At 39.0% G+C, this 21,577-nt stretch overlaps 1 protein-coding gene across 2 annotated transcripts in view; it reads left to right on the forward strand.

The window, feature by feature from the left end:
• Positions 1-10,208: 10,208 nt before the first annotated feature.
• The window catches only part of FoxP (forkhead box transcription factor P), a 308,217-nt gene continuing 296,848 nt past the window's right edge, over positions 10,209-21,577 (forward strand). For both annotated transcript variants that reach the window (XM_087406508.1, XM_087406495.1), the window contains exon 1: positions 10,209-11,150. Coding sequence is in view for 1 of the 2 variants with exons in the window: in XM_087406495.1 (XP_087262621.1) it covers positions 11,121-11,150 (30 nt within the window). In the remaining variant the exon portion in view is untranslated. The remainder of the gene's footprint in view (positions 11,151-21,577) is intronic.

Raw genomic sequence — 21,577 nt, forward strand, 5'->3', positions numbered from 1 at the left:
AATAAAATTAGGTTTGAAGGGATTAAAGAATGCAATCGACGTATCGATTGCATTCTTTACACTTAATTTTGATTGAATCTATAATGATTTTAAATTAAATGTAAGTTTTATGGATATTTTTATTCAAATATAATAATATTATATGTATTTATGATTGCAATATTCATTCTAGAATTTTGAGGAAGGTAGTTTATAAACGGCTGTTTTTTAGGCGCATTGTCTTTCCAATAGAGAAAAAATGTGGAATTATATTTTGATTATGTAATTGATAATTCGATAGTTGCAGTGGATCTTTGCAGTAACAGAAAGCGGGACTCTTTTTTTTTGCGACGTAACTCGATTTGATCGCGATGGCGATCAATCTCTTTTAACGGTCTCGTCGAAGTTTTGCTGAGGATTAGGTTTAGAGGGAGTGGATCCATGTGATCGCAAAGGATTTTGGTGGCAACGCGCAAGAAAACCACGACTCGTTAATTTGTCATTCTGAAGTAGCGCTTTTGCGAAGCAATTCGCTTCGTGAGAATTCGTCGACGGTGCCTCTGTTTTCTTTGCAATGTTAGAGAAAGACAAACTTTCTCGGATTTATAGGGATTAGATCTCTCGCGCCCGATCGATATAGAACATTGCGAACAATAGATTTTTAGAATGAGATTCATAAAAGTTTTCTATAGTTTCCACAATATTTGCAATTCTTTAAATAATATTAAATATTGTTTGATATTTTAAAGATGGGGAATGTTATATTCCAAATCTTTGTGTAAATTGATTACCTGTAGGATTAGGTCTGGACAAGTATATATTTATTTTCAATATATATTAATAGACTATAATATAAGATGGTTTCATAGTCATCCTCAAGATGTTGACTAATTGCATACTTAATATTGCATTATATTGACAAGATGGATTTGGAAATTGGAAATTGAAGGTCATGAAGAGATATTTATTTTAACGTGCATCTTGCTCCTCAGTAATTAACAATTTCGTAAAGAAAAGTTCTTATCAATTGTATGAATAATTTATATTCACTGAATCTTCACATTTTACTGAAGAAGATCACATTAAAGATTGAAACGTTTGAATTCATTTTATTTATATGACAAAATTTATTGTATCGCGAATGACAATTAGCGGAGCTCGAATAGCTCATGTACTTCAATTTTTGGGAAATTTAAAATTTGTAATTCTTTTTTATAATATATTTTTAATAGAAGGATCACTTTCAACAAAATTTGCTTATAATTTTTTTTTACAATATGTGATATAAATATTCATATACTGATTATATTCAAAATTATTGATATTTATATTTTTACATAATTTTTCTGTATATTGCAATAAACTTAATATTTAATAATAACAATAAATAATTAATATCTTATAAAATTCATGTTACAAGAAAATTAAAAAAAGAAGAATAAGAAATCCGAAATTATTTTTACAAATCTCTTCATATAAATGTCTTAATTTATTACCGCATAAAGAACAAATTATTGTATAAAAGGAACAAGAGTTTACGTTTTACCGTAAAGAATTTCTTTAGGAATTCTAATTATTGAATTCCATTCTGAATCTGTTGTCCAATTACCAAAGTCCAGCCTATTGTGTACCGACGACTGGGTACTAAGAGAAATAAAGGATTGTGGGCATAAAATATCCACAGGAAAAGGGGCAGGCCTGTGAGAGGACGTGGATTTCTCTCGACGCTCGCCGACGAACTCGCGGAGACAGAACTGACATCCGGTTGATGGCCGGAAGAACAGCGTCGAAGAGTCAGGCTGCGGGTGCGGCCCCGGTCGGACAGATGTGCGTATCATTTATCCGTACGTGTACGCGCTCGCACGATGTCAGCGCTCGCAGCTCCCATTGTTTCAAGATTTTTATAATTGGGAAGAGGCGGTCAGTCGCATTAATGCGCCCACGGAAGGCCGCATTGGCCAACTTTTCAATGGCATCGTAATTACACGTTTGCCAGGCAGAGGCATTACCTTGTGCTCTCTCGCTTATTCCCTTTCTCCCTCATCCGCGCATTTCCCATTTTTGTCATCTACCTCTCCTCTACTACCCCCCGTTCTTCGCATTTTCTGCTTTCTGTCTCGTTGGTCTCTTCTCGCCTGTCGGTCGTCGCGTTGTGTTCTCGTTTTCTCGTTTCTTTCATCGTTCCGGTTACGTTATTCTGCTTTTCATTCCTATTTAGCTGCTCTGTTATAGTCTGTCAGTTTTTTGTCATTGTCGTCTTTCAATACTCTTATATTGCATTAAGCTTTCATGCTGTGCAAATAAATACAAAAACATTTCCATTATATATCATAATATAGCATGTATAATACGAATAAAAAGATATTCATGTATAGTGGACAGGAAACTTAAATAAAAATATATACATTTACTGATATTTAATATTTTTAAAAATATTTCTATATATATTACTATGGAATATAACTTGAATAAATTTTATGATAAATAAGTAAACAATAATTGAAAATTTATCAAAGATGTAATCGCATTAGCACCGCGAACGAATTAATCACCGATCTGAGCGACGATTTCATATTAGAAACCTGTGAGGAAATATATTTCCTTCGCCGGTGGTCGGGCAACATTAACGGAAACAAACCGTTATGAAAATGTTCCGTAAATAGAAGCATGACCAAACGCGATGTGGTTTTGCGGTCTCCACCTTTTGCCGTACCTGGTTTCGACTTTCAAGAGGGTGGCAGCCGGACCGGGAGGGATTATAGAGCTTTGCCAGGATATCAATTATAACCAGAAACAGTTATTCTGTGCACCCGAAACCCTTTCTGCCCCTACCTACTTCCCCCTGCCATCCGTTGCACCGTCCCGACCATTCCTAATCCTCTGTAAATTATATTATTTTCACTGTTTGTTTACCAGCCTCCCTATTCTGTACCCGTCCGCGCAGGATTTGCGGCGACTTTCCGGCTTTTGCCGTGTCTCACCCTTTCTCAGCCGGCACCGTATTAAAATCATTTCCCGGAACACCATTTCCTCCGAAAATTTCACTTTCCGCCTTATATCGATTCAAAGTTACTTCGTGACGCGATCTACATTTTCTAACATATACTATACAACATTTTCTAATATATACTAAAAATATACTATCTTTTATTATAATATAAATATTTGTTTTTATTACAGATTTTGAAAAGAAAAATTAAATGTTTACTTTTATTTGTCATGCGGAAATTAAACTTAAATTTATATTTAAAAGTTTCTGTTCATAAAAACAAGAATGGAATATTGTTACTCATGTAATTTATTTTGAAATTTTGATGTATTGTAAATTTTATAAGGAATAAAAAACATTTTACTGATTATATTGCATTAAAAATGTGAAAATGTAAAACTATTTCCTCAGAGATTTTATTATCTTATTTAGAGCTTTACCAGGTGTATTATATAATAACATACACAATATACATACATACAGGGATTATTATTTTTATGAATTCATTAAAAATAGCGTTAGGCGAAATGTGCGAATTATTTTATAGACCGCATATCAATTTTTTTATGTTTAATTACCTTTCTGACAAAATGGTTACGTACATATGCATACTATAAATATATTTTTCAAGTATATATTTTTAAACATATAAAAACGTGTATGTGTATGTATCGCCAGGTATTACAATGCCGATCTTTTATATTCCGATTTTAATTAAAATAAATATAGACGTATAAAAATACTTGTATAATTCAAATATTTTTTTCTAGTAAAGAAAATTATGTTGTATGAAATGTATATATTAGAAATTATAATGTTCATACAAATAAGACGATAGTTTATAGATATCTTATATTATCACATGTCATGTTGAAATATCTATTTTGTGTGACTATTAAGATCTCCAGATTTGCACATAATTTTTTAATGATTATATACAGCATTACCGATGTAACGAGAGATGGATACTACCAGCGAATCTCGTATTCTCCGAAAGAATCTCACGACACGTACGATTTTTTCCACGCTATGCTTTTAACGCCCTTATTTCCCCGACGTCGTGTTCCCGGACACGAGCTGCCCTATTATGCAAATGTACTCAGTGAAACGGCTTGGACTTGGCTATGATCGCTCGGAGACATTTCCTGTGCTCCTATGGGGGTAGTTTGCACCCTGCATAAGGCGGTGGCCGTGGAGGAAATGGGCTGCGTGCGATACACGCGTGCTCGTAGGTGTTTGCAGATGCTTGTATTTACCGATTTTATGAGATCTCCATGTTAAGCTAATGATCGCTTATAATTACTAATTATTTACATGATATTGCTCTCGATTATATGGATATTCTTGTCCAAATTTGAATAATTTTACATGTTGTGTTTTACTTTGCCTGCTCTCGTGTATATGTAATTGTATCTAAAAGGAAACTCAAATAAGAATTATTTATCGATTGTTTAAATTTATACGGTCACGATTTCTTACATTCATAAACTGAATAGGATACACCTAAATGTGATACACGACGTTAGATATTATTATTATTTAAGATGAGTTATTTTAGTTTGATCTGATTTGTAAAATTATGACTGTCAACAAAAACTATAACTATAATAAGTTTCGTGACTAGAGTTAATTTCGCTAACTGAAGTATTTTCGTCATTTTAACCTGTGCATCTTGATGTCTTGGGGTTAAGAAAATGCCCCACTCGTGGCAAAAATCCACGTGCGAGGCACGTCGACGATGTGCGTCACAACGGTACGCTTATAGACGTTCGTAGGTGTAATGACGTCGGTGAATGTCCATGCACTACGGCAGCGGTCAGATACGGCAGAAAGAGGGTCTCTAGGAACGGATAAGAGAGACACAGAAGCGAGGGGGAAGGGAGGACGAGGAGGAGAGAGGACGAGTGAGAATTCACCGGTAGATGCTTGACGGAGGAGCGGCGGGAGTGTTGTTGGGGTGATAGCGACCAGGGGGTGGGTGTTTACTTTTGGTGTTGGGCAAGTAGCGCCCGGCATGCATGGTTCCCTCTGATAGCAAACACTGAGTATCGATCAGTATGACTCTGGTAAACAACTATTGTAGAGTAGTATAGTATAGAATAGGCTGCGACCCTCGTCCCACCGCCGACTGTCCCACAACGGTGTCCCAACCCCCCGCAAAATTCTGGTCTCTTGGTCTCTCTCTCTCTCTCTCTCTCTCTCTCCTCCCCTTCTCCCTCCCTGCCTCTTCTTCCTCCCCGCTTCTCGGCGTCGCATAACCCCTTCGTTCTGTATGCCAACCCTACGTCCACCCGCTCCTATCCGCAACAACGCCGGCATGTATTCGCGATATGCCTGCTTACGTGTCGAGCAGGGCCGACCCTTGTCGGCAAATTGCTCGGAAAAATACGATTGCATCCTTCAAGAGAATTTTAAACCGCAGAGGATCTTTCCCGGCTAGTTGCGCCACAGATTATGGAATTTTATATTGTGAACATTACAAACGAAAAAGTTACCTATAGAGAGAGTCATATATATAGAGTTCTTCATTATTTACAATAAATTAAAAAATAAGTAATGACTCGTCAATAGGATCTTAAATTGTCTTTGACAAATTGAGTGTTTGATGATAGAATATGAGATATTTATAAAAGAGATATTTATAAAAGACTTACATAAAATATATTACGTCTTTAAATTGTTGATTTTATACAAAGTTCTCTCTGTGTATAATTACAAAGAAACTATTCTATGTAATTGGATTCTGTATATAATTAAATTTTATTGTATGAATTTACTTTGATTTACAGAAATGATTTTATAACAATCTTCAACTGTTATACAATTGAAGCTTTTAAAATCAATTAATGTGAAAGTAGAAAGTAATTCATGAACTTTAATATTATATAATATTTAGAAGAATTGTCTTACTTCTAATCTTCTATTTTATGTAGTTTTAAAGTAATTCCTTTAATGACGCAAAGTTATTTTTATATGGATGATGTAATCCCGTCATATGTCATAAATTACAGTTATTAACTTTTATTTTTTTTTTACATTGATTTTATTATTAATGTAATCTTGATTCTTTTAAAGATTTTGTAATTGCATAAGGCTATTAATTATACCGAGGACATTATTAATTCAAAATTATGACAGAGAAGAGGAGAGCGCGATGCACGTATAAATTTAGGCGCAAGTAGTTTCAGACACGTGTAGTCAGACGTAGGTTATTGACTTCGATATTGAACGCGGATATGCTATGTTTATAAGCAGTTACTTACGTCGCTGGCCAAAGCTATCTACAGTGTAAACTCCTAGAAAATCATATTATACAATATGATAAATGCATCAAAATAATTTTATTTAAATTAAATAACAGATTTTCCAGTCACATACTTTAAACGAATGTCACGAGATTTATGCCACAGTAATAGATCTTTATCGTTATACTTGTTTGTCGTATTTTCTATCATTATGTCGATTGATGGATTTCAACGCGATGTTTAAAAACATTTTACAACAGGATGAATCCGTCCCTGACGTGGATGCTAATCATCTTGGCGAAGGGTGTCTGAAATTGTCGCCCCATGGCGTAACTCCCGAGCTCAGCAACCCCTACGATTCACCCTAACGGCTCGCTTAACCAAACAACCTTGATAAATTATGCAAAAATCAACAACACTAGGAAATGCATCTCCCATGCTGCGGCTGGGACGACACGAGTCTCACGTTAAGGAATTCCAAACCTTTCCGTTTTTGATTTTGAGTCGAACAGAATGTGAGGATAATTTCATATTCACAGATATATTCGAATTAATGAGCTATATAAATACGTTATATTGCAATAAAAAATAATAAAAATTATTAATAAACTATTGTGAATAATGTGTGTATATATATAGTATAATTCATTTTAGTTAATTAGGAATAGAAAGGAGTTAGGTAATAGATTTTCAGAATAATAATTATGTAATATAAGCAATCAGTTAAAAGTTAAAAGCGTATTATAAATAATAATTCCGCAACTCTCTGTGATTACATTTTTTCATCGATAAACTCGTCTAAAATTCGATGTTCATCGAATAAAATTATCCGTTCGTGGGGAAAGCCATGAACGCGCTCGTACTTGCGCACAGAAAAGCGAGAATACACGTAAAATTAGTTTACAACCCTTTACAGAATAGCCGCTACATTTCGCGTATTTTATTAAAAAATTCTGTCGAAATATGATTTTATTACGGTACACACGGCAGCTGTGTTTCGCGTTAAAGGCTTTCGTGTCATTCGTGTATCGACGCGCTGTAACGCAACGCAACGCGTCGCAACGCGACGCGACGCGACCCGTCAAATCCGCGAACCAATAAATGAATATAACCCACGCGTGAGAATAAAATCCGTCGCTAAACTGCGCAACAGGTGTTAGAGGTTATTGACAATCTTTTCATCAGGGGATGACGGTGTTTGTGTGATATCTCGTCGAATATCGGCGCCGACAATTTCCCAGCGCACAAAGTCCGGCCCGGTTCGCTGTTTATTAAACCAGATGTCATTTTTTTCATATTCAATTCTCTCTCTGCACTCTGCCGGCTCTGCCGGATTCCGCCTGGGCACGAGTGCAAAATTAGAACAGTTCATCGTATGTCGACAAGTACGTTAATAATTTTAATTTTTGTTGATGCGCGTATTGTCGAGATTATTGGACAGTGTAGCAATCAATCTTAATTTATCATCCAAAAGGAAAAACAAAGTTATACAGAATACAGATTTATATCTAAATATACTATAAAATTGTTTTACAACACGTGTAAAACATTCTTTTGATTATTGACAGAATAAAAATATTAAAATGTTTTTTTTTTCCAGGAAGATGCTTTGCAACTCTTTAATATGGGTCAGCCAGCAAAAAGGTAACAATCATTTTCTCACAATAATCGTTAATGAATTTAGCGAGATGCACTACAAAGCATGGATACGTGTATTGATGCCGCGCAATGTAGAAACCGTCGCACTGTTTCCAATACGATCCTCTAAGTGCAAGTTGTTCGTGGCGAAAATGGGGTAGTATGTATGTATCTTCAATCACGGGTATTCCCGGCATCTCTCCCTCTCTCCATCGGAGAGGGTCTGTTATCAATACCAGCGTCACGCTCTCGGCATTGTGCCGTGGTTCGGTGCCGCCGCGAGAAACAACGCGAACAACAACAACAAACAACAACAAACTAGACCACTATGAAGTCTGTCGCGTTCTGTCCGTACCTACCTACCTACCTACCCGCGACCTGCTTTTCCGACATTGTCACTAGACCATCTTTAGTTATCGCGCCGATTTATAGCCCTGACAGTTTCTATCTTACTCGCTGTACGTTCTCTCGATGAAACTTTCCTACCATTTTATGTAATCTTGCAAAGATGGGACATTTGAAAAACAACTATAGATCAGAAAAGATATACAACAAAATGCTGTGATTAAATATAAACTTTAAGTTAGCTGTCAGTAGATTATACACACTGGAATACTCATTGTCAGATAATCGAACATATATAATACAATCGCGATGTAATACCTATACAATAATTACATATAGATTTAGATTTTTAAAAATACAATAGCAATAAGTTCATTGAAATATGTAATTGATATCTAAATTACGATTTTAGATATTATTTTCGTAATTAATCGTGCATTCTCTCTCTCCATAAATAATATAATGACATAATGGTTAGATTCCATGACAAATAAGATAAATAATTTGTATATTGCAAAATCATGTCAAGCGAATTGCAATAGCTTTAATATTTTGTCAATAGCAAATCTTAGATGGAAAGAACTAAACGGTATTAGGATGTCGGTTAATATTTGGTTACATTGCGAATAAGAAGCGGACGCGTCGAAGCTATTCGAGGGCATCTCAAGCAGGAGAATAGGAAATTATGCTGAGCATGATGAATACATCAGAACAGGTCGGCTTTAGTCTGGTCTTAGGAGTAGGTCGAATCGATAACAATAACTACATGGACATCTATACTACTACCATATGTGATGTTGGAGATCCGTTCATGATGACGGGACTTTGTCAATCATCTAGATGCAGCATGTTTTAATATGTAATGCGTGTTAAAGATGTGCCAAATGATAGTTTATTGAACTTAAATTCTTTGTAGATATTGTATTTATTATTGAAATTTTATAACAAGTCTTTTCTTAAATAAAAAAATAATTGCCGTAACATAATGTTTCAAGGCATCGTAATTTTTTATTAGCTAGATAGTGCATTTATACATGTTTATTGTACTATTTACATATGTTCGTCACGCTATGTATATTTGATTATTTCGGCAATGAAATAATTAAAGTATAAAACCTATTTAAAAATTAAGGTCGAGATTAATATGTTAGTAATATAAGTAATTATTATAGGTTATAATGTTAAAAATATAATATAGTATTAAAAAATAACAACATTAAAAATTGAAATTAAATTTTTTAATATAAAATTTAAAAAAATCTTACACGGAAAGAAAAATGATTTTGCTATGAATACTAATCCTATGCCATAATGGCAAATTCTATTTGCAAATGTAGGAATTGTAAATTATTTGCAAGTGTAACAAATATTTATTTTTTTTTGTACTCGCTATTAAAAATTACTTGCAACAAATGCAAAATATTTGTCAAATATGCAAATTTACTTGCTATAAACAGCAAACAAATTCGACAATTAAATTTTGCAATCCTGCGTTCATGTAGCAAAATCATTTTTCTCCGAGCATGAGGTAAATAAACATTTAATAAATAATTTAATTTTTTAAATATTTTGTTTATAATTGTTTGAAAGGGGTGAGAAATTCTAGAAATAGCTATTCTATTATTGATAATTATCACCGTGGAATTCCTCGTTATCGAAAATAAAAAAATAGGAAGGGCCCAGAGGAAGGTTACCGAATATCGAGAATTAAATCAAGTGCGATGTAAATTGGAAAACACAACGTGGGTCAGCACGGCAGGCGACGATCGCCGAAGTGCGTCGCGGCGCAACCGACGGGACTGCCTCTCTCCGGAGAGCCGAGAAACACCCACGCTCTATCGGAGCAAAGGAGAGAGAGAATCGTCCGGAAAAAGATGGAAGATCACCCCGCGAGAGTGCCACGATAACGCGTGCGACGAGGACGTTCGGTGATGGAGCGACGAAGAGGAGGTGGCCGTCAAACGGAGGGAGACACCGCCACGGCCGCTGCGCGACGTCGACGGGAGCGAGACACCACGATGGTCCTCGCAATGCGCCGACTCAGTAGCCGCGTGCTCGCCACGGCCGGAGGGTTTCGCGGCTAAGCGGTGCCGAGCGTCGCACAGTCGCGACGGCAGCCACCGGCGCGCGGTTATACCCCCTTTTCTTCAAACCTGTACACGCAACCCCGCACCGCTACGTTCGGCGCACGTTTTGCCTGTCTCCACGACGGCGAGGGAACGTTGCCCCAGGTTGCGAGAGAGAGGGCGTCCTCCGCGGCCTCCCGCCGCCACCCCCCTCCGGCATTCATCCCCGGAGAGAGAGAGAGAGAGAGAGACAAGGAGGAAAAGAGAGAAAGAGAAAGAGGGAGGGAGGGAAAGAGAGAGAGAGAGAGAGAGAGAGAGAGGGAGAAAGAGAGCGGCGTCGCCGTCGGCGTCTTCGGGAATCGGTTGCCTCCTTTCATCGGGGCAACGGCGACGTCCGATCCGGCATCGTTCTTTTAACGTCGCGGCGGTACACGTGGCGCGCGCGGCACGCGGTGCTTCGAGAGAAAGACAGATAGATAGGTAGACAGTTAGGTGAATAGATAATAAGCGCGTGCTCTAAAAAATATCGAAAAACGCGAGAGGAAGACAAAGAGGGGTGAAAGAAAGCAAAAGAAGGAAAGAGAGAGAGAAATATACAGAGTGGTTACAGAGGGAGAAGAAAGGCGGAAAAGGGGTAGAGGTGACAGAGATCGAAAGGGGGCGGGCGGGAGGAAAGAGGGTAGAGGCGATAAGAAACGGAGAATACGAAGAGCCTGCGTCCCGACGGATAGAGGAAATCACCAAAGGAAGCCAGAAGGAGCCTCGTATCTTCCGTTTTTTTTTTCTATCAATCCTATCACGTAAAGAAGGACGGAGGATCCGACGACCACGAGTGACTCGACGAGGAGGAAGCGGGACATGCTGGAACCACGCTGGAGACCCGTCCAGGTAGCCTTATTCACCCCTGCAACACTTCTCCGGTGCACTGCCTATGTCATCCGATGTCTGATTGAACTGCCTGCCTGCGCGAACGTTTGTTCATATAATGCACCTACGTCACATAAATATCCTCTGCTGTTTTCACCTCTCTCTCCCTCTTTCTCTCTCTCTCTCTCTCTCTCTCTTTCGTGTTTTATCTACTTTGCTTTTTCTCTCTTTTATACTCAATCGTTTGCTTGCTTTGCTAGTTGTGTCATTTTTTTTGTCACCAACTTCGTACGTTTCTGACGCTCTTTGCATCGCGCTGCAGACACTGGTGACAGCCACGTGCCACCGGCGCTCCCTTTCTCGCATGCCGCTACTGGAATTTGGAATACTCCTTTTAAACACTTCGTCCGTTTAACGCACGTTTTCGCGGTACAACTATTCACTCTTTGCCGCTATCTTTAAAGTTTTGATCGCGTGATTTATTTACTTTTCCGTCATGATATAATTCATTAATTTATCCGGGAAATAGATTAATTAATCAAGATGGAAATTATATTTTTGTTAGATACCTTTTTGTTTTGAATGTACCTCCAAATTTGCGTAGCTTTTTGTCATTCCTTTTTATCATCGATTGAAAATCGTGACATTTCTTCGTATATAATTTATTAATGCACACATATTATATAATATAAATGTACATTTGACGTTTGAATTTTTCTCGCTTTTCACTTTTTCTCTCTTTTTATCTCTCCTGCTTTATACAATTCTATTGTTGACGCAGATCACGATTTTTTGTCGTAATAATATTAATTTGGTTAATTTGTTTAGAACTGTTATCGCTATTTAATAGAGCTATATTTTTATTCTTTCGTACGTTTTAGGATTTACGTTATCGCTGTGTATTTTGAAGTTCGAAATTGTCGCTAAGCTTAGAACATCCAACGCGTGGTACGATTTTGTCACTATTAATCTCATAAATTATGTTATAAATATAGATATCGGGATTAAATAGAAACATAAGAGTGCGGACGGTGCGCAAGATCGACGAATATTTCGCGCGATTTACTTTAATCGAATTTAGGTCGTGGCAAAAATAGAAAGGACGTAAATGGAGATTATGGTACGGTACAAATTTTGAACTGATCGATCACTATCAAGAAACGCGCGTTCAACGGTACCTGCCGTTTCTTATTTAATCACTGTCATCCGACGGTTTAGAAATTGCATATAAATATTATTTACCGATGGTTCCTTTAGTTCTTTCGTAATTAATGAGGGTAAGCAATATGCTGTTGCCAAAATTGCGGAAATAGAAACGTTATCGCGTTATCGCCAGTAAGTTGCCAAGACGAAATGATTTAGATTTTAGCGCGCCTCTCGTAATGTTAAACAAATTAAATACGACGTTCCCGTTAATACAGACAAATGTTTCTTTACCCCGAGATTTCCTGATTGATCCTGCACTCTACCGGCTAGGGTGATATTCGTGGAAATGACACTTTAACGATCTTGACAAGACAAATAGGTGTGCCGGACAACCAGAATGGTTGGTCAAATAAATCTCACTATACTGGCCTAAGATTAACTACGTTCGAGTTACTAAATACGTACCTGCCGCGAAGTACAGAAATCTTTGCGGTGTAAAGCACATTTTTCCGAAAATAATCTTGGCAGAGGTGCGCCCCCTTTGAAGCTGCCTGGAGTCTCAGAGTAATCTAATATCGTATGAATCATCGTGCCATTGGCTGAGGAAGTCCAACGACTTGTTTCGAAACACTTCTAACAATCTGACAAAAATTCTTATTTTGCGTTTCATCGTCTGTCACGCAACGCCTGCATAATGTTCACCGTAGCTTTTGCTACCACACGAGTAACTTCAAACAAAACGATCAAATGGAGAAATCAATGATCATTATTCACGTTTGTGAATTTTGCTCGAGCTGCTTTGTAATGTTGACTACACCGAAGTATAACAATCGCCCTTTATAATCTCCGTTGTAAATCCGTTTATAAGTTAGCAGCAAATTTATTAATATCACGAAATTTATTAATAATACATTAATTTATTAATATTATAAAATTAGCAACAAAACATCCATCTAAACAACACACGCATTAAAATCTACACCTGAGAATTATGTGTATAAATCGTGTTGAACTTGTGATATTTTCAGCAAGGAAGATACGTTGCTTTGATTTTTTAAATATTATGCCAGAAATTAACAACTTTAAACTTGACTTTAAAAATTATTTCTAAAAATATAAATATAAAGTTTTGAGATTAATAATCTGCATACAATTTTAAAACATGGAAAACGATATTATATATTTCCATTATATCACTTTTTAGATACAGGTTTCTAAAGTACAGTACATTGAAGCAGTTTAAAAAAAAAGATATTATTCTCCTTTGACAGAAAGTCTTACGTATAAATAATTCTCTTACTTTAATATGCTTTTTATCGGTACAATTGTGATACTAACGTCGACGCAGCTTTTGTGAAAAAACGTGAAACATTTGCAAAATGAACTTGAATTTACAATGACAATGGTCCTTTGAATTTAACAGTGGAATCCTTTCACCCCTACGGACGAAACATCAGAGATGGCATCGTCGCGCAATCGAAAGGGTGAGATGGAGGGTGACGGCAGTTACGCTTCAATCGGAGAACGCTCCGTGTTACCTGGGAATAGGGATGATTTTTTTAGAAGTGTATAGCCGATAGAGATAGTCGGGTGCTCCCAGTCGCGGCTTTGTGTGGGTGGCTCGTCTACGAGACTGTAGAAGTCCCGGGTGGTGTAGTAGGTGGAACACCAGAGACGGAGGCGGTCCTACTCTGCTTGGGGGCGTTAAAGAAGTAGGTGGGGTTGGCCACCCCCGCGCGTCAACCCTTACACCCCGCGTCTCCGAAAGCTCGGTATGCCCCCCCGGATCTCTTCGATCCCACATTCGCCAATCAGCCGAACCATCCCGTTCTTTGTCACCCTCTACCAACTCGAAGGGTTGCTCGGCGCGGCCATCTGGTTGTCTGGCTTTCCTTCGGGTGACCGTCGATTTCTTGAAAATTCAAAGATCAGCCTGGCGAGCGCAGGAGACAGACGGAGTGGAGACGGAGAGAGAAGCGGCAGTTCGGTCGCCGAGACGAGGCGAGCGTCCGACGGACGAACTGCGATCAAGATCGCTGCGTGTTCTCCGTTCTGCGTTTGTACGCAGCCGGTTGATCGATTCTGTGTCGTAGTGTTTTGTGTGCGCGATATTGGCATCTTGGAGAATCGAGAGCGTGGCTCTTCCCGGCTGATGACACCCGGCCTGGGGTGTCACGCCTTCTTCATGGTCGCGTCGGGACGATCAGGCCGACCACCGCGGGGAAGAGAGTGGTGTGCGCGTCAATCGTGATATATATTTCGCATCATCCCCGCCACCTTGGCTTCGCCCATTTTCTCACCTCCTCCGCCGGCAGTTCAGACGTACGTGCCGAGTACGCGCGCGGTTGCACACATCCACGATGCATATCACACGGATACGGAGTGCAACGAGAGCCAGCACAGCTGCGGCGGCATAGCCCCCCCGTTTTCGCGCTTGCTTGGCACGGCACAGCATCCCTCTTCGGCCACTTCCGGCCAGGCCAGGCTCCGCCCACTTTTATATTAATCACGTCTTGGTTCGCTCCTGGCTTCTGTTCTCCATCTTTCTTCCCCAGTGAGCGATTTCCTACCGCGGACGCCTGGGAACCACACCTTTACCCGTTGGCTTATTCATGTCCCGGGCCTTGCGACGCGGGCCTCGACGTCTCTCTTTCCCTCTATTTCTCCGGCCCCCTTCGTCTCTCGTACTCTCGTATTCTCGTACTCTCGTACTCTCGTACTCTCGTACTCTCGTCGTCGATCTCGCGGAAATACGACGACGATGCGCTTTAGACGTGACGGTGCAAGCCTGATGGAGATATTCATGTAGTTGTTCGCAGACAACCTTGCGTTAGCTTCTCCGACGCATCACAAAGACGTATAGTTCAATTAATTTATATACTTATACGGCGAACGGTGGTAACAATGTTTTGCAGAAAATTATGGTGAACGAATTAATTTTCCACTTAGAATTCACACAATTTCATGCACTTTTTAAATTCACTCTGATATTTATTTTCACATTTAATAATATAGATATTATAGCCATTACGTGATACATTCAACTATGTTATATTATCATTCTTTCAATACTTTTACGTATTAATTGCAAGTAGCTCGTTGATAACTTTCTAAAAAAAATATTTGCATTTTAACGCGCTTCGTTGAAGATTATTACACACACACACGCACACACACCCACGCACACTCCGTGTGTGGTGAGTCTCGGCGAAAAATGAATCGCGGCGAGGCGCAGGTGAACGCAACGTTCGTGTGTTCGGTGCCGGAGTAATGAATAATAACCTGTTATTATTACCAGGTCGAGCAATAAACACGCAGCTCGCAAACGTGCGTCCCTCTCACGCCGCAATATAAGGCTCGTCACGCATAGACACGACATTTGTTTCCCGCGCGTGGAGTGTGTGCAGGCTATTACGAATGCCGCCTTCCTACCAACAGATATTGGTTCCATTGTTGTACGTTGTGTATCGTGACTGCTTCTCCGCCGCTTCCGCCAGTCGCGACCACTTCGGCCCCGTTGATATTCCACCTCGTGTCCCTTCGCTTTTAATTTCTCTTTTGACAGAAAAGCATCCCCCCCGCATCCTTCTCTGCCAAGCAATGAAGCTGATAACGGCGTATTGTATTGTCGAGATAGTTCACGACGATTCCATACATTCGAATACTCAAATTCGTTTCCTGCTTTATCTTCGGTATTCCCTTTTCATATAGTTGTTGCATGATACCTCCTTGTGTGTTATTTTATTCGACGAAAATTATTTGCGTGCATCGGAATCGATTTGGAGAGACTAATGTTTTCTATAGAATAGAGAATGATTTTATATCTTAACTCTTAACTGAAAAAAAAACAAAAGAAAAAAGAGATCCATACCTGTTAGAAGGTACAATGTTAGCATGAGATATCCATCGTTACACATTCTATGTCGTGACCACTGTTTCCCGACCTACCACACTTTACTGCTCCCTTTTTAACGCCGCGCAGCAGGTCCGTTGTTTTCACCCCGAAGATCTTAATCATAGCGTGCTACCCCGACTATAATACATATTACTGGTAAGCCAGACCGAAGAATCATTCTAAAGACAAAATTGCAATGTTCATGAAGGTTTATCGTGTTTATCCCTCTCCATTATTCTGCAATTTTACTTTGTTAGAGCTTCTGACGGAGATTGAGTGAAATATTACCGAACAAAATCGTTGTAACGTAATGTTACACAATCACAGAAACGTCATTTTTTCATTACTCACTTCCTTGACGAGGAAATATATAAAAAGTATCCGACAGAGCTCCTTTGATGTTCCATTTGTTTTTTGACTTTAATATTCGAAACAGTGGATCGATAATGATTTTTATATTTAAAATTACAGTGATATAATGAAGGGGTAGTGTGCATCAGGCGAAAATATGTTGTGGCTGTCGCGAAATTATCATTGTCGATGCGAATCGGTCGAATTCCTATAACCCGGTTCATTTTGTCGCGATAATATGCATTCCATGTCATTCCGGCGTCGCGTGTACGGCAATGCATCATCGCCCCTGCGACGGGTATTTGTCAATAGAAACAGACATCGACGCCGCAACCGCGGCAAGTATACGTCAATATACATAACGGCCGGCTGTTGACTTGTTACGTTGTCGCGTACCGCCGATGATTCGATGATTTGCCGATCCGTGACTGTCCCGTGTCAAATATACCCCCGCGGCCGTTCTCGCAGGCGCGTTAACACGGAAAACGCCGGGCCGTTCATTTGCGATTGGCGCACTAACGCGCGTCGTTACATTAGATTATCAATCCGCCGCGATTGTGATGCGCCGCCGGTTTGTACTTCGACTCGTCATGCCATGATAATGGCCCCCCCCTCTCTCTCTCTCTCTCTCTCTCTCTCTTTCGCTCTCTCTTCGTCGCAACGACAATTTCGCGAATGTCCGCCCCTACCCAGCGCGGACACGTTCTCGCGAGTGACCGAATTTTAGCAACGCGTTATGTTATGAATCAGGTCGTTCTATGAATCCTGCTTGAATATCGACACATTTGATTAGATTAATTTAAATCATCGCGGTATTTTGGGGTATCACGGTATCAATATTGGCAACTAACGATTGAGCGTAACCAATAACTGTTTATAATTTGAAGAAAATATGTCGTGCGATATATATGTACATATATATATATATATATATATATATATATATACACAAGAAAAGCGAATATATGTATATACTATCGTATAATTATACATATATTCGTTATAATATGCACTATGTACAAAATTGTTTTATGATATGTAAATTGTACTACAAATAGCTATCATAGTGACGCAGTATTCAGCGCACTTATTTCACCGTATTATCCTATCATCAACAAGTTTGCGTCGTGTGCAAACCGTTGCCGAGGTAGTTTCGGCTCATTCGAAATATCGCGTCTAATGCAGCGTTAAAAACATAATAACAATGAAATGGCGGGCCGTTATGTTGTCAGGCATCGGCGATGATTCGTCGATCCATGACGGAGCCGTGTCAAATGTGCCCTCTAGCTGTTCCCGTGTGCGCGCTCAACACGGCCGGCTCATTTGCGATCGGGCGCACTAACTCGCGTCGTTACATTAAATTATCATCCCGTGATTCTGATGCACCAGCAGTTTGTACGGCGACTCGTTATAACACGATAATGGTTCTGCGCTCGTCTCTTCGCCGCGATTAGCGTTAAACAGACACCCGTCCACGCAAACCCGTGCACTGCTACGCGTTTGACGATGGTGACGTCAATAACTGATGTATATGCCGTTGGTGAATCTTCATTGTGACAGGTTACAGACTGTTATGGCCGCTCGACAACGACACTAATAGCCGAATCGAGATTGCGCTTCGATTTCAGCAGGATGATATTCCCTGGATGATATGTCTTGGGATTATTAATCTCGTGATATTTGTCTTATTATTGTCTAAGATAATACACTTTCGTGTGAAGGTATCTCAAGCAAAATAAAAAGTCATCAAAGAAAGTATCAAAATGATTCCGAAAGGATTAAAAGTTACCTTTCGATTTTAGTCATGATTTATTTTTAACATTATTTTTATTATTTTATCATGAGCTGTTATTCTGCTTGGGATTTATCAATTAAAGGATTTCTTGGAAAGTTGCAACTATTATTTTTATGAAAAGCGATATTTTAATAGAAAAATGTTGCTTATGTATTGACTACATGTTCTTTTATTTTTCTGTAAAATTTACAAAATGTTAGAGGCCACGTTCTTCCAGGAAGCTATTTCAGTTATTTGAAATACATTTTTATTTTTTCAATTACACATTTTTTAATGCATCATTTCGTTCGCAATTTAATATTCTTTCATAAAATTGTATCAATTTTTGAGATGATTGATCGATAGGAGAAACAGTCGTGTCAGTTTGGACACAGTTCATTTAAAACAAAAGATGTGGAATATCGCTGGTAGTTTATATTTCGTTTATATTTCGGGCATCGCCTGTTCTCTCTTTGTGTACAAACTACGTAATAATTGATATACGATGGGACGTGGACACACATGGGAGATTTTAATATGCCACCCCCTTCCAATGTTCATCGGGATCTCTATTATGGCACGGGCGCATTGCAAACGAGATGCATCAGGAAGCGCGACCAATGCAAAACCGAGTGGATACTGATCGGCTTTTTTTTTAAGTCCAACCCCGACTGCTACCCGCTCGGATCGCCTCACCGACAAAGTCGGCAACCCTTTTCCCGGCGTCCCGCAGGGAACGTGAAACGCGCTTTGTACGTCGCGATTTCGCGTTTTCGTTCGTCCGAGCACAATGACGAGAGGGCGGTCGTCCTTTTCTACTGAAAGGAAACCCGTAATCTCGTGTAACGGTATACTATCGGAAGACGCGGCCGAACGCATTCGCCAGGAGCGCTATTAAATGACTTGCGAGCGATTTTTTGCGCGCCGCATCGTCGACGACAAAAATACGGAACGCTGGTTGACTCTTTGCTAAGCGAAAAGAGAATCGGACACCGAAAGACGCTTCTCTCTATTCCATTTCGGATTGAAAATACAGGGAAACTTCATTAGCAACGTTTCAACGTTACTAACTTTTTACGTTAACTCGGCGTATTTAATGCTGAAAGAATAATATCGTATTTATACAATATTAATCTATAATAATGGTAGATGCAACTAAAATTCTATTAATTTCATTAATAATGCCAAAATTCCAATGGCCAATTTATCTTTAATATAATTTTGCATTATAATTATTAAGCGGATTGGCATTTATATATCGTAAGTTATGCATGTACATGTCTAATGTTAGTAAATTAAAATTAACGACACGATACTATTTCAATATTTATGAATAATCACCGATAATCGTATTACGAATAAACTAACTTTACGGATAGAAAAAAAATGTTACATTGCGTGTAAAAAGAAAGAGTAGTTTTAAAATGCTGTTGTTTCTAAGAATCGAATATAAAAAGAAAGAAGGTCGAGGACGAGAATTTTGACCCGTATGTAAATGGCCTGTATCTGAAATCACTGCCCCGTTGTGTACCAATTATTACGGAGATACGTATGTAAAGGGGATGGTCGATGTGCCAGCGAAACATAAACTGCGATAACCGTTCGTATCTCCTGCCTTATGGTCGGATTGGTCTGACGTGAGTAGGTCAGTTTTCATTGCCGAATACCAACTGCAATCGGGTTATATCGCTCTAAGTGCTCATAAACGGGTCTTGTGAAGTATTCAGTTTCTAGCCAAGATAGCAATCTCAAGCCTATTTTGCAGGAGTTATTCGTCGTAATAAATAATAAACCAACATTCTTAAAAATGTGAAGTAGTTATAATAAAAATTATTATAATACAATGAAGAAAACGATGAAAGATATTATCTTATGAAATATGTTTAACATATTTTGGTTTAAGAAATAATAAGAATTCCATATAATGTTACCAATGATATTTTCTTGGATAAGAATAATTGAAGAGTTCATCGTATAATTTATTTCTCTTATTCACTTTTTTAATAATACGGACGATTGATATGATGTAATTTTTTACACTTTTCAAAGTTAATAAATTATATTTAAATATCAATAAAAATACAATTTATAGTATACGAAACGTTATACATTTCACATCATTGTCTTAATTTTTAATGCTATCACCGTTGTATGATTAGCTACGTCTATCATAAAAATGCAAAGTCTTTTTATGAAATGAAGAGAAAGAAATGAGAGCTTCATCTTATTCAATAAGAATATCTAAATTATAGACAAATAATGAATATCAGTATCACACATTTTATCTCTCTCTCTCTCTCTTTTTTATAATATAGATTTATTTATAAAAATGTCTGTGTCGACCTTTCGAAATTGCGATATCATTGATACCTGCATTATTATGACAATGATGAGTGCGCACAGAGAGATGTTACAGCATCGCTCGCCGCTCCACCGCGTGCTTTTCTCAGGCTCCATTGGAATAGGAAAATCGGTCGTGTTGATATCGCTATTGAAACAGCCGATCATTACGCACTCGTTCCGCATTGGTCGCGCTTCCCGATGCACCTCGTTGCAACGTCACCGGCATAATGGAGAGACGCTGCAGGCCGCCGCGTGCCCTGGTACCGACGGCATATCAAAATGCAGCTCGGCCGTGTTTGAATTCGCGGTTCCATCATGAATCAATTACCGCGCGGATTCGTACACAACGGCGAAAGCTCACACGTGAAGGATGAGGAAAGGGAGGGAACATAAAGGGTGGCATTCGCATGCGTGGAGGTGAAGGGAAAGAGCTGCGTATGTACTACGTGCGCCGGTGCACGTGTGTCGCTGTTGCACACGCGAGATCGCCTCGTCTTCCTCTCCCCGCATCTCTCTTCGTGCCCTGTTTCATCGTTTCTGCACGAATGCACCGCTATCGTCGTACACCGATCGTTTCTCTTTTTTTTTTCCCCGCCCTCCTTTCGCGCTCTCCTGCCTTTCCCTACGCGTGCTTTCTTCCTTTTCCTTCTTCTTTTTTTTTTTATTTTCCTACGATAATCATCCTATCCAACTTTGCCCATTCGAAACGATGGCGCAAGTTCGTCGAAGTCACGCCTAGAGAAATGCGGAGGATTCCGAATAAAGCTGGGCTCTTTATTTGCTACGAAGTAAAACGCTCCTCGTATTGTATAAACGCTATCGTGGCAGTTTTGAAACTGTATTCGTTTGTTAATCGATGCATGAGTAGTTGCATAATTATATTGAACGGAGCGGCAAGTTTTATCATTATTATTTAGTGCGTTTCTTGTGGAACGACTA

The sequence above is a fragment of the Acromyrmex echinatior genome, chromosome 5, assembly GCF_024713525.1.
Source record: "Acromyrmex echinatior isolate Ae372 chromosome 5, ASM2471352v2, whole genome shotgun sequence".
Taxonomy (NCBI): Eukaryota; Metazoa; Arthropoda; class Insecta; order Hymenoptera; family Formicidae; genus Acromyrmex; species Acromyrmex echinatior.